The sequence below is a fragment of the Saprolegnia parasitica genome (genome assembly GCF_000151545.1).
Source record: "Saprolegnia parasitica CBS 223.65 unplaced genomic scaffold supercont2.28, whole genome shotgun sequence".
Classification (NCBI taxonomy): Eukaryota; Oomycota; class Saprolegniomycetes; order Saprolegniales; family Saprolegniaceae; genus Saprolegnia; species Saprolegnia parasitica.
The window spans coordinates 352,740-365,280 of NW_012156422.1; the positions used below are offsets into that span (position 1 = coordinate 352,740).

A 12,541-nucleotide genomic window follows, 5' to 3' on the forward strand; every position below is an offset into this window, starting at 1 on the left:
TGCAAGCAGTGGATGACCGAAGTTTCTGAACTTTTTTCCGAGCCGAGTAAAATCGTGGTTGCCGTGAATCAACGGCCACGAGCGTGTGCAGTCTCTCTCTTGGGTGATAAACGACTGGCGCCGTCCACGACATGTGGGCTTCTTCAAGCTTTGCCGTCGGCACCCAAGGGGCCAGCGAGCTGGACCCTGGCTGTCGCACGCCACATCCAGGATTGGCCATGGACTGTATCAAACGTTTGATTGGTGGACATGTCGGCCATATCCGCTTCGGATTGGTGCATTTTCTTGCCATGTCCACCAATCCGATGCGGCGAATGAAAATAGATCCGCCGGCCCCAGTTTGACAAGATGGCCTGGTGCAGTCGGACCGCGCGGTCGACGGGCCCACCCGGCGCAAGCACCGCGACCACGGTCGGGCCGGGCAGCTACAGCTCGAGCTCGAGCTCGTACCAGCCCAAGCCCAGCTTTGCCGCCTTTGGCTCGTCCGGCGCCAAGCAAGCGGCGACCGACCTGCTCATGCGCACACCAGGACCCGGCGCGTACGAGAACGACCGCATCGCGCATGTGCTCGCAATCGCCGAGACGAAGAGCTCGTTCTTCAAGTCGACGTCCGAGCGCAGCACGGCCAAGCTCGGCCTCGCAAGCACGCCCGGCCCAGGCAGCTACAAGGGCGCCGAAGTGAGCTTCATCGCCGGGAAGCGAGCCAAGCCTCTGTACGTCCTCGAAAAATATACAGATACCGGTATATGAGACCAACTAGATCGCCTTCTCGTAGACGCCGGTCGAGCTCGGACCCCATAGCCCCGAAGTCGGGCAAGGTCAAGTGGATCCGCGTCCCAACCGCGCCGTCGATTCCCCACATTGGCCAAAGCTTTGGCTACGAAGAAGGTCCAAAAGGTCAAATGATTGCACAAAAGCCTGCGCACTTGGGCCACTCGTACAGCCATGTCCTTGTGCGCTGCCCATCGCTCACATTTCGTCGTGCGTAGCGGCCGCGCCGAAGACCTCACGGGCCCTGGCGAGTACGACCCTCTCGACGCGATCCACCGCTTGGACCGGCCAAAGGGCACCAACTTTGCCAAGTCCCGTACAGTGCGCGACAAGCCGACCAAGAAAGATGCGCCAGGTCCCGGCGCGTACGACCCAGACCCGGCGCCACTACGCAGTGCCTTTGCCAAGCCCAGCGCAGTCTTCCAGTCGAATTTAACGCGCGAAAAGGCGGCGCGGCCCGTGCGCGATGCGACGCCGATTCCAGGCCCCGGAGCTTACAAGCAGCCAGTGGGCATCAAGCCTGCGCGAAAGCCAGAGCATTTGCAATTCTTCGGAAGCACGTCGTCGCGCTTCGAGGCGGAAAAGCTCGTGGCACATCCGTCGCCCGTGTACACGCCCGAGCCGCGACCGACGCCGGGACACCACGGCCCGACGCGCCACGCCGCACCGTTTGCTTCGACGCAGGACCGGTTCGAGACGACCATGACCAAGGAGCAGTTTGACATTGGGCCCGGCTCCTACGAAGCGTCTTCGATCGTCAAGGAGCTTTCGCACAAAACGGTACAAGGCGTGTCAAGGTGCGGATTTGAACGCAAGGCGTAGACGGGACGGGCGGGCGTGTTTGGCTCGACGACGAGGCGGTTTGAGGCGCCAAAGTCGAGCTCGGATGCACTGTTGGAAAAGATCCTTGAGCACAGTGCCGGCGCCGCCAGTGCGAGCAATCAAGGTACTCGAATTGTGGCCGGCGCGACGCTAAAACGAGGTGTGATGTCGACGTAGAGTCGTCGTCCCCCGAGAACGCCAAGAAGAAGACATCGAGCTTCGCGTCGGGCACGGCCCGCTTCGTGGACGGCAAGAAGGATGCGGCACCGTGCGTGGGCGATTATGAGGTGAACACCTCCTAGCGTGATCGAGAGGATGTCACATCGCATTGGGCTATCGCGCAGATATCCATGTCCTGGGACAAGCCGGGCGGCCGCTCGACCTTTGCCTCGCATTTAACGCGCGACGTCTCTCAGAAGGACAAGCTCGCGATCCCGGTGGAGCGTCTTGCATCTTTTTGCGGTCGCTGAATGGCATGCACACATGTAGGGCCCCGGCGCATACTCGACGCCCGACGTCGCCAAGCTCCAAAAACCACTCAACCGACGTGGTGACGTGTTCGTCTCGACGGTGCGGACCTCTGCACGCCGTCTTGGTCGACCATGCATTCATAGGAGCCGCGCTTCAAGAAGACGCTGACGCCGCTCGCCAATGTGGTAAGCTTTTTCATTTTTGTATATTTTGACTATTTTTGTGTATTTTTGAATCTTTTGGGCAATGTGGAGTGTCCTACGCCCAGCGAATGATGTTCGTCGCAATGAATGTGCGTGGGCTCATGACTGCCTTAGGGCCCTGGCGCGTACAACCCCGATACAATCGAGTCGGACTGGAATCGACCGACGTACAACATCACGATTGCAACCGAGATGGAGCGACGCTTGGCGTAAGGAGGCGCGAGATTCGCGACCAATGTACTCTCAACAATGCGTCAACGTGTACCTTTTGCTTGTGTGCATGGGATGTACTACATGTCGTATGCATGCTTCGTTCTCGCAGCTGAAGCGTCACGGCGTTCCCAGAAGGAATTCATAGAGAGGAAGCATGAACGTGGTCGTCGACGCGGCGCGCCGCGGCGTGCAAGTCCAAAATTCGTGTCGTAATCGGTATGGCATATCGCAACCGCAACTGCAACGGCCTGTCCTGTTCTGTCCAGGGCCGCGGGCCAGCGACGCAGAGTTGCACGGAGGGAATCCACCCAAGTGGGCTGAAATTTATTGCCGCGATCCCACGTTGGCGCCATACCGGTCGCCAGCACGACGTGCCACACACGTCAGCGCACGCCACCGACCTCGCTTGCTCCACTGCGTAGTGCAAAGCATCCTCGTACCTCCGAGCGCATCGAGCGCTCTTGTACCTTGGTGGCATCGGGTGCGACGTCTTTGGAGGTTGAAGGACATGGCCTGGGTTTGCGCCAATCCGCGTGCGTCCAGTACCTCGAGTCCCGTGCAAGAAGGGAATTGCCCTGTCCACCGCCACCACGGATACAGTGGGACCAGGCGCCTGCGAAAAACACAGGATGGGCTTCGCGAGACAGTGGTCGCCGCAATCCATACACTGTATCGTCCGCCACCATCAATTCTCGGTGGTGCGGTTTGGATCCAGTTGTCAGTTTACAATTTCACGCGTCCAGCACATATATCTATGAGTTCGATGGACCGCTACGTGGTGCAGCGCGAGATTGCGTCGGTGGCGTCGGGCAAGGTGCTCCTCTGCACCGACAAGATGACGCAGAAGGACGTCGTCGTCAAGCGTATTCGCCACACGCCGGGGCCCGAGAAGGCCATTCACCGCCACTTGAGCAAGCTCGGCGGCCATGCGCACGTGCTCCAGCTCCTACGCGACTTTACCGAAGCCGGCTACGACCACTTTGTGCTCGAGCACTGCCCGAAAGGCGAGCTCTTTGACCTTGTCTCGCGCGCGACCCGCCTCGAAGCGCCCATCGCGCTCCACTACTTTGAGCAAATCGTCGCCGGCGTCCAGTTCATCCACCGCCGCGGCTACGCGCACATGGACCTCTCGCTCGAGAACGTGCTTGTCGACGCACACGGCGTCATGAAGGTCATCGACTTTGGCCTGGCGGTCGCGATCGACCTGCCGCAGCGCAACGCCGTCGGCAAGTACTTTTACATGGCCCCGGAAATGTTTACGGGCGCCACCTATGACGCGGCGGCCGCGGACGTCTGGTCGCTGGGCATCATGCTCTTCATCATGCTCACGGGCAACCCGCCGTTTTCGCAGGCCGTGCCGTCCGACGCGGTCTTTGAGTATGTCTCCACCTATGGTCTGCGCGCGATCGCCACGTCGTGGAAGGTCGACCACTTGATTCCCGCGGCGACCATGGACCTCCTCGAACAAATGCTCTCGATCGACCCGGCGGGCCGCCCGCATATCAACGACGTTCTCGCAGCGGTGACGCCGGTTGTCGAGACCAAGACGCACAAGGCGGAGAAGGCCAAGCACAACCACGTCCGTGCCTTCCTCAAGAACGTCTTCTCGCACTCGTCCAAGAAGGTTGCCGTGTGGCAGTAAGCCGCGCCCACCTCCTTACATGTGTCTTATTTATCGATCCTAGTCTTATTGTAGCTTATTATATATATACCTTTCCAATTGACTCGAGTCTGTCGTCTCTTGCCTCTGCAGTCGCCTGCAGCAGTGAAAGGCACCTAATTTAACGGCAGAGCGCTCGTTCTTGGTGTCGGCTCGGAGCTCCCAGCGACACGCAAGACGAGGTGGACAGGATCGCGGCGTCGCAGATGTGCGCCGACCGACGAACGACCAGCGATGTCCGATGAACTTAGTCGCACGCTGTTTCGTTATCTCGCGGGACATGTGCACGGGCGCCCGTCGTCCGCGTTGACGCAGCAAGCGCTTCGCGTCAACACGCTTGTGTACCCAGAAATGCTGGTTCAGCCACTGGTTCAACCACTGGATGCATAGCCACTGGAAAGGCCAACGACCATTGAACCATCGAACAACCTAAGAGTCGGAGAATCTGGGCGCGTTGGATTCTGATGTCTCCTCCTTCAATCCACGAAGCATCGCAGCCGTGCGTTCGACATAGATGGGCCACGCAGTTGCCGCCCAGATTCGCAATTGCGCTCTAGTCGATGCCACCAACTAACTAATCGTCGACTAAAGACACCGCGATGGATGACGCGATGGGTGCAGCTGTTGTTGATTGCGACCGGCCGATTGCGCGCGCTTGATCACGCCATGATGCGACCGCGAAATCGAAATTGCTCGTTGCGTAATCGCGTTAAACTCCACGTTCAAGTGTCGGCGAAAGACAAATGTAGGTCGTTGCTGCCGCAGGACGGTACCTCCGCAGGATCCAAGCTATACGCCAGCGTAGACGTGCGTGTGAGCGAGTGCGTTCGTCAGTCGGCCGTCGGACGCACGCGGGCACTGGCTCGCGTAGCGGCGTAATGGCCGGCGGCGGTTTTGTGTCAAGGTACAGACCATCACATCTCGGGACAATCCGTCGGGCGCACAAGGCAGAGCTCTCGCACGTCACTAGTCTCGAAGCACAACGGGCTTGACGTCATCGTTGGTACTGCCACAGGCGCTACCGAATGGAGCTGTACCATATAACCAGGAGGCGACCTCGAACTCGGAAATGCGTGGTTCGACATTCTTTCCGTGGTCAAGTAATAATATTTTCTACAATACCGACGACCCGCGAGTCTGAATCAAACGTCAACCGCTCTAGAGCACGAATGCATGGTGTTCGTTTGCGGGCATTGAGCATTGAGCAGAATAGAATCTTATCGCACCGCGGGATCTTGCTCGCATCCCAGGTGGTGTCCGAGATGCCGACGCAAGCCTAGTGGTGCGGCTTCGAGTCCCGCCAACGCTCCCATTCTGTCGACAACAAGGATATTGTTATGCTAGATGTGAATTGCGGCTATGCATCGCGCATGGTGCTTGGTCCGTGGTCATCGCGCTGCACGAATCAGTCGCGCTTCGCGTCGAATCGATACGGAAGGGACCTACATTCGGTTAAACCCATGCGACGTTTAACGCTGAGTCCGGAGGTTGCGTTTCATTGGCCCATTGGCGGCGTCTCAAAATGCGCACCAATCAGAGCAGAGAATTAAAAATAGATCCGCCAATCGCCGTGTAAGATGCGTTGGCCCAAGCCACCCAATGACATCGCGGACGGTCACATTCCACAAGAAGCCGACGCATGGACAAGTACGTCAACCGCCGTCTCCTCGCGCCCGCGCTCTTCGGCGAGGTGCTCCTCTGCACGGACGCCATGACGCGCCGGGACGTGGTCGTCAAGGCCATGGACCTCGACCGCGCCGCCGCCCACGCCACGACCGACGGCCTTCCGGTAAGATGCGATCGACGATGGCGTCGCGCTGACCGCGTGCGCTAGGTGCATGAAGACATTGCGATGGAAAAACGCGTCTACACGCAGATGCAGCTCCACGGTGGCCACGCCAACATCCTCCAGCTCCTCGCGTGTTTTGAGGCCGACGGCCGCGACCACTTTGTACTCGAGTATGCGAGCCGCGGCGACCTCTTCTCGCAGCTTCGGACGCAGCAGCGCTTCCGCGCCTTGGAAGCGCGTGCCTACTTTCATAACATTACCGCCGGCCTCGCCTTTCTTCACGATCGTACGTCGTCGTCGTTCTTGATTCCTGTTGAAGATAACACTCCCTATTGGTGCGTAGATGGTTTTGCGCATGGCGATCTCTCGCTCGAAAACGTCGTGCTGACCGCCGACAATACGTGCAAGCTCATGGATTTCGGCCTTGCGGCGGCGCGGGCCAACGGGCCACGGACCATCGCTGTCGGCAAGTACTTTTACATGGCCCCCGAAGTGTTTCTCGGCAAGCCGTACGACGCGGCGACCGCGGACATGTGGTCGCTGGGCATGCTCCTTTTGATCATGCTCACGGGCCTGCCCCCGTTCGGGAAGGCCAACTGCACTGGTGCGTTCCTACTACATCGTAGAAAGAGCATGGCCTCACAAGGTGTTAATGAACTAGATCCCGTGTTTGTGGCGTACCAGACCCACGGCATTCGCACCATTCTCAAGGGCTGGAAGGTGCTCCAGTACTGTTCCGACGACGCGATCGACCTCATTGAACGCCTCCTCGTCGAAGACCCCGCCAAACGCTTTTGCATGCAGCAAGTGCTCTCACATCCGTTTCTGGCGCGTCCGAAATCGCCGCCGTCGCCGACCCAAGACCGCATCAAGAAGCGCGTGCGCGTCCAGAACTTTTTTCGGCGCCTCTTTCGTGGCAAGCGCGGTGGCTCGTCGCTCGATTTGCTCGCCAATAGCCAGTGGCACTAGCTACGTCGTAGCGCGTTTTCTAACCGTTTTTATTTATCCAATGGTGCCATATTTGTCGTTTTGAAATCGGTGAAAAGAAATTCGAGAGGTATTTTCTGAAAAATATGGAGAAATTGCTTTTGTGTTGCCAAGAAATACCATCCGCCGTCCGCTGCTTCCATGTATTATAGCGGCCCACTGGACGCGGCGGTTCCTCGTTGCAAGGCTACCCTAGCTCACACTCCTGCACTGCGGCCTCGGATACATCGCTCCCTTGACAATCTCCAGACGCAGCGTGAATACGGCCACGGTAGAACGCTCGATAACAACTAACGAAACGCGTCGTCCAACGCCTGGCCACAAGCACATACGTGACCAATCCACGCCCTGCAAGCGACCGACGGAAGGAGATGGCTCGTCTCGACGACGCAAGTTCCTCGCTGAGTATCACGGTACAAGCGACGCACGTCTCTAGTTTTATACAGCAAGTAGTATACTAATAGCATGCCGAAACGAGTGTGCGATTTCTGCAAGCCAGACGCGACCAGCGTTCGTCTCTTCACACGCAGCGTTCGATAGCATCATGCTATAGAACCAGGTTCTATAGTCGGACCGCGTTCTATTTATAGTCGGACCGTTTCGTGTCTACAGCATCTGTCTTTCTGGCCAGCCGACGTAACGTGCACACATCGACACTCGCTGCAAGATCTACTATTAATATTAGGACATCAAAATACCTACATATGCTCTTGATTGTAAAAATCTGGGGCGCAGTCTGGGTCGCAGTCAGGGTCGCAGCCTTCCATTCTAGAGGGACTATGTATGACAACACAACTATTGGACCTCTCTGAGGCATACATTGATCCTGTCGCTTGGCTGGCTCTTCTCTCGAAGCAAAGGCGCGGCGACCGGTGAAAGAGAATCCGCACCTTCAATCCGGTGCAGCAAACTCCTGCCGATGCCCTTCCTGCTCCGCACGTCGTGCGCCGTACTCTGGTACGTTGAAGAGCCTTGCATCGACTTTCTTGCTCTCCGTGACCACAATGACCAGCGGCGTTGACGATCTAGAGGTTGAAAGCACAAGCGTTTTCTTCTCGCCGCTTTCTGCTAGAAGCCCGAGCGAACATCACTCGTTCGCATCGCATTTACACGATCGCCCAGACAGCCTCACGATCTCCGTCTGGCTGCCTGGCGGAGTTCTCGCCCATCGCTGCAGGATACTACGCAACCGACCACGCAACGTACAGTACTGTGTATGAGTACTGTGTACCAGGAGAAGGCGAGCTTGCCACTCGCTTCAGCCGGCAGAGACTGTGGCTACTACTGCACGTTGAAGGTACGCAGTGGCCGTTGCAGCAACCCCATGAATATAGTTCCAGCTCTTGCGATATCAAGTCCTACGCGCAAGCACGTCGTGGCAAATACGATATTAGCGCAGTGATATTAGCGGGCAGTAAAAGTCGATCGACGCAGTTGGGACCAGCGCACGAATGCGCGCCAAAAATGTGGTGCATCTGGAATGCCACATGGCGCAATTGGGGGCCAAAGATACGCTACCCCGGGGCACGCGATGGCCCGTGGTCCCGTCGCTACGCAGGCTAGACGCACGCAACTTGGAACGCGCACGACCGTTGCTGGCATGACGCTGCTGCTGCACATGCCGTACCACGAACGCTTGCATATGTGCTGAAGGATACACATCTCTGCTCTGTGGGCAACATGCCCACGCGCGATGTGGACCCACCCCTTTACGCGCGGTCTTCATCCAAGGCATCCTTCGCCGTGACGGCCAACGCTGTCAGGCTGAGGCGTGTATTACCAGCAGCAGCGCTCGCAATGGGATGCAAGGCAATCTCTGGGCGTCGCCAGCAGTCGCTACCAGAGTCGCAACGACCTGTGCGCGATCCTGCTCTACACCGGCACTGAGAGTGGCGTGCATTTAGCCAATTCCAAACCAGACCCCGGGGCATCCTGGAAGGCCAGTGCGTGGATGACCACGGTGCGTCAGAAATACGCGACAATGGTATTTTAGCCAATCAGCCCGCAGTGTCGAAAAATTTGGCTCCGATCGCCGGCGCGGAGCCAATCGGCTCATCATTCCACAATCCTCGTCATGGACAAGTACATCGTGCTGAGCATGGGCGATGGCAGCCTCGCTACCTGCAGCGAGAAGAAGACGGGCTTGCGCGTCGCCATGCGCCGGCTACCTGCCCACAAGGCGCACAAGGCCACGCCCCGCAGCGTCCGGCCTAGCGAGAACGCCGAGATGGAGCGCCGCGTGAGCCGCGCGCTGAGTTCCAAAGGCGGCCACATGCACGTGCTCAAGCTACTCCGCGACTTTCAGGAGAATGACATCGAGCACTTGGTCTTCGAGCACTGCGGCGCCGGCTCGGTCTACGACGTCCTCTGCACGTCGGCGACCAAGCGCTTTAGCCCTGCACGGACCATGGGCTTGTTTAGCCAGATCGTTGACGGCGTTGCGTACATGCACAAGCGCGGCTTCGCGCACTGCGACCTCTCGCTCGAGACCGTGCTCGTGACGGACAATGGCACGTGCAAGGTTGGATTCTTTGGCCTCGCATCCGAGTGTGGCAAGCCCGTGACGCAAGCTGTCGGCAAGTACATTTACATGGCGCCCGAGATGTACAGGGAAGGAACGCCGTTCGAGCCGTCGGCGACCGACGTCTGGGCGCTCGGTATCATGCTCTTCATCATGCTCACGGGCGTCGCGCCGTTCCGCCAAGCGCGGCGCCTCGACGACCGGTACGAGTGTCTCCTGACGTCCGGCGTCACGGGCCTCGCATCGCTGCTCCGCGTCGATCACTTGATCTCGACGCAAGCCATGGACGTGCTCTCGCGGCTACTCGTGCCATCGCCATCCGATCGGGCGTCGATCCTCGAGGTAGCGAGCCACTCGTACTTGGTCGGCGACCAGCGGCAGCCGAGCAAGCAGCGTAGCTTCTTCCAGAAGGTGCTCACGCCGCTCCGGCTACCGACGCGCCGGCAAAGCGTCGAGTGCGGCGACCGGCAGCGCGCGTTTACGACGCCCCATCGCCTTTAAGACGACCTTTGTAACATGGACTCCTATTTATCATCACTTGATGATGACCATCTTGGCATCCGCCTCGTGTGTCACCGCGTGGTCTCCAAGCCATGCCGTGGCTGTGCAACCGCCAGCTGCAAGCTACTTGGCCCGCGGCTACTCATTGCAGCGCACCAACGCTGTTGCAACCACCGACGCAACGCGCCGCGGCCGTCCGAGGTGGCACGTAATGGACCGCCTCGACGCGCCGGCAAGCCTTGTCAACCGACATGAACGTCGTCTTGCGGTGTCGAGGTGCCGTGCTAGGACCTTGGCAAGGAAGCTACTGCGCGGGCTGCGAAAGGCCACCGATTGTCTCGGGCCGTGTCTCGGACGCGAGTGTGGCTGTCTCGAGGTCCATGGTCGTTGTTGCATCAACTATATTGATGGGATTCGAGCAACCAGCCTCATACAACGCCACAATACTATGACGTCCTCGCCAAGGTAGAGGCAGCGACCGGCGGCGTCATCGCGCCTCTGCAACGCGCTGCGACTCACGCTACGGCGCCACGTGGATGTATACAAACCTTCATATACAGCACCTGCCTCGCACCATTACAGCTGCCTCGTATACCAGTTGGGACAACGGCCATTCGCCACAATCTCTTCGGCACTATGGACGCGTACTCGGTCGACAAGGTGCTCGCAAAGGCGCTGTACGGCGACGTCGTGCTGGCCACCGAGGTGCGCAATGACCGGCGCGTGGCGATCAAGCGCATGCAGCTGTTGGCAGCCACGCGCCGCCTCTCGCTCGACGGCGGCGTCCCGATCGCCGAGGACATCCTCATGGAGAAGACCGTCAACGACGCGCTCTCGGTCGCGCCGCGCCACAAGAATATCATGGCGATGCTAGACTCGTTTGAGGAAGACGGCTACATGCACTTTGTCTTCGAGTACTGTGCGCAAGGCGAGCTCTTCACCCACCCGCTGCCATCGCCGGCGCCGTTAGCCGCCTCGTACTTTCGCCAGATCGCCGATGCGATTGGCTTTATGCACGCCCGCGGCTTTGCCCATCGCGACGTCTCGCTCGAGAACGTGCTCATGGACGGTCATGTGCCCAAGGTCTGCGACTTTGGTTTGGCCACGCACGTCCACACGCCCATCGCGCAAGCCGTCGGGAAGACCTTTTACATGGCCCCGGAAATGTACGCTCGCAAGCCGTACGACCCCTCGGCCGCCGACGTCTGGGCGCTGGGTATTCTTCTGCTCATTCTGCTCACGGGTGCGCCGCCATTTGCTCGGGCCAACGAGACCGACAAGGTTCACTCTTCCTTTTCTCTAGTTGTTGCATTATCATGGGCCATAGGTGTTTGCGTACGTCAAGTCGCATGGCATCACGACGGTGCTTCGGGCGTGGAAGCTCGTGCATTTGGTGCCGGCGCCGGCCCTCGACTTGCTCGAGCGCATGCTTGTTGCCGACCCGAGTATGCGCATCACCATGGACCAGGTACACAATGACTCGTGCAATATCAAGACGAGACGCCGCTTGGAGTAGGTGCTTGCCCACCCGTTTGTGCAGGACCCAAAGGCCTCGACGCGCCCTCGCAAGCGTGTGGTAGGCCTCCTGCAAGTACGACCTCTATATCAATGACGCGTCCGCTAGGTTCTGCGCCGCTGGCTCAGTGTCCTCCGACGACGCATGGCCGAGTTTCTCAAGAACGTGTTTCCGTCCGTGCACGCCAACACGACGCTCGCTGCGTCGCGCCGCACAGCGCTGTAGCTGCAACCCGACCCTGCGTCGACAGTTTGTCCTTGTACCATACTAAGTTTAACCTCTTTTTCCATTTCTACTTGGTTAACCTTTTCGACAGACAATAATATGATAGTGTACATTTTCAATTTGTCGGTCCAAGGCGAGACGTCGTCGAGGCGAGCACGGACTGACGCACCGAATGGCAGAGCCAAGGGATTGTACCGAGAGCCGAGCGCGAAGATACGTTGCAGCGCTCGGCCGTTTTGTGGGTTTGCCTGTGTGTCTGTTTGTTCGTAGACTCGTGGAACCTTTGATAGACAATACCTTATGTACAACCATGGATAGACAATATTATGATGTGCACAAACACGATCGAGCGCGGGACAGGGCCGGCGGACTCAGGTGGTGCGCCAGTGCATGCGACGGGACGGCCGAAGGAAATGCTGCTATGCCGCCTGTCCATGGGTGGGGCTACCGACGCGCGCGGGACGGTAGATGCAGCCGAGCCGAGATGAACGAGGTCGAGCGGGTCGTGAGAGGATCAAGCATCAAGCACGGCGTCAAAGGAAATAATATATTAGAGAGATGGCGAGCGATCGCTAGCATACTACGCACGCTGGTGTAAGGTCCACGGGGCTGGCTCGCGTCGTCGCTTAAATAACAAGCCCGGTCACTGGACTATCGAAAAGAGCGAACTCTCGCCCACGAGCTCGAGCATGCCGAGCTCCGAGACGGCGTACGCTTTGATAAAGTACCCGCCTTGGATCGGCATGCCCCAATGCACGCGCTTCCACTCAAAGCGGCCCGCGTCCGCGGGCGCGTGCTCGGCAATCGTGGTCGGTACGTCCCACGCCTGGTTGCACACTTCGAGGCGCAGCACGCTGGCTTG

At 58.8% G+C, this 12,541-nt stretch overlaps 5 protein-coding genes across 5 annotated transcripts; all 5 read left to right on the plus strand.

The window, feature by feature from the left end:
- Positions 1-348: 348 nt before the first annotated feature.
- On the plus strand, positions 349-2,533 carry SPRG_06903 (hypothetical protein; the record flags this gene model as incomplete). The annotated part of the gene is made up of 9 exons (XM_012346365.1): positions 349-713; positions 761-937; positions 990-1,551; positions 1,594-1,717; positions 1,771-1,880; positions 1,938-2,030; positions 2,083-2,163; positions 2,208-2,249; positions 2,382-2,533. 9 exons carry the CDS (start codon positions 349-351, stop codon positions 2,478-2,480), a joined length of 1,653 nt encoding a protein of 550 aa, XP_012201755.1. The 3' UTR covers positions 2,481-2,533.
- Positions 2,534-3,234: 701 nt separating this feature from the next.
- Positions 3,235-4,191, plus strand: SPRG_06904 (CAMK/CAMKL protein kinase; the record flags this gene model as incomplete). The annotated part of the gene is made up of 1 exon (XM_012346366.1): positions 3,235-4,191. The coding sequence occupies one exon, from the start codon at positions 3,235-3,237 to the stop codon at positions 4,120-4,122; it is 888 nt and encodes a 295-aa protein (XP_012201756.1). The 3' UTR covers positions 4,123-4,191.
- Positions 4,192-5,779: 1,588 nt separating this feature from the next.
- Positions 5,780-6,949, plus strand: SPRG_06905 (serine/threonine protein kinase; the record flags this gene model as incomplete). The annotated part of the gene is made up of 4 exons (XM_012346367.1): positions 5,780-5,929; positions 5,975-6,215; positions 6,273-6,533; positions 6,591-6,949. 4 exons carry the CDS (start codon positions 5,780-5,782, stop codon positions 6,896-6,898), a joined length of 960 nt encoding a protein of 319 aa, XP_012201757.1. The 3' UTR covers positions 6,899-6,949.
- A 1,985-nt stretch (positions 6,950-8,934) lies between these two features.
- Positions 8,935-9,971, plus strand: SPRG_06906 (serine/threonine protein kinase). The gene has a single exon (XM_012346368.1). It carries the CDS (start codon positions 8,991-8,993, stop codon positions 9,936-9,938), a length of 948 nt encoding a protein of 315 aa, XP_012201758.1. The 5' UTR covers positions 8,935-8,990; the 3' UTR covers positions 9,939-9,971.
- A 603-nt stretch (positions 9,972-10,574) lies between these two features.
- Positions 10,575-11,679, plus strand: SPRG_06907 (CAMK protein kinase; the record flags this gene model as incomplete). The annotated part of the gene is made up of 4 exons (XM_012346369.1): positions 10,575-11,219; positions 11,266-11,406; positions 11,455-11,514; positions 11,563-11,679. 4 exons carry the CDS (start codon positions 10,575-10,577, stop codon positions 11,677-11,679), a joined length of 963 nt encoding a protein of 320 aa, XP_012201759.1.
- Positions 11,680-12,541: the final 862 nt, after the last annotated feature.

Bases quoted from the DNA above. Each gene is read 5' to 3' on its own strand.
- SPRG_06906 (XM_012346368.1), top strand. From the start codon at position 8,991: ATGGACAAGTACATCGTGCTGAGCATGGGCGATGGCAGCCTCGCTACC.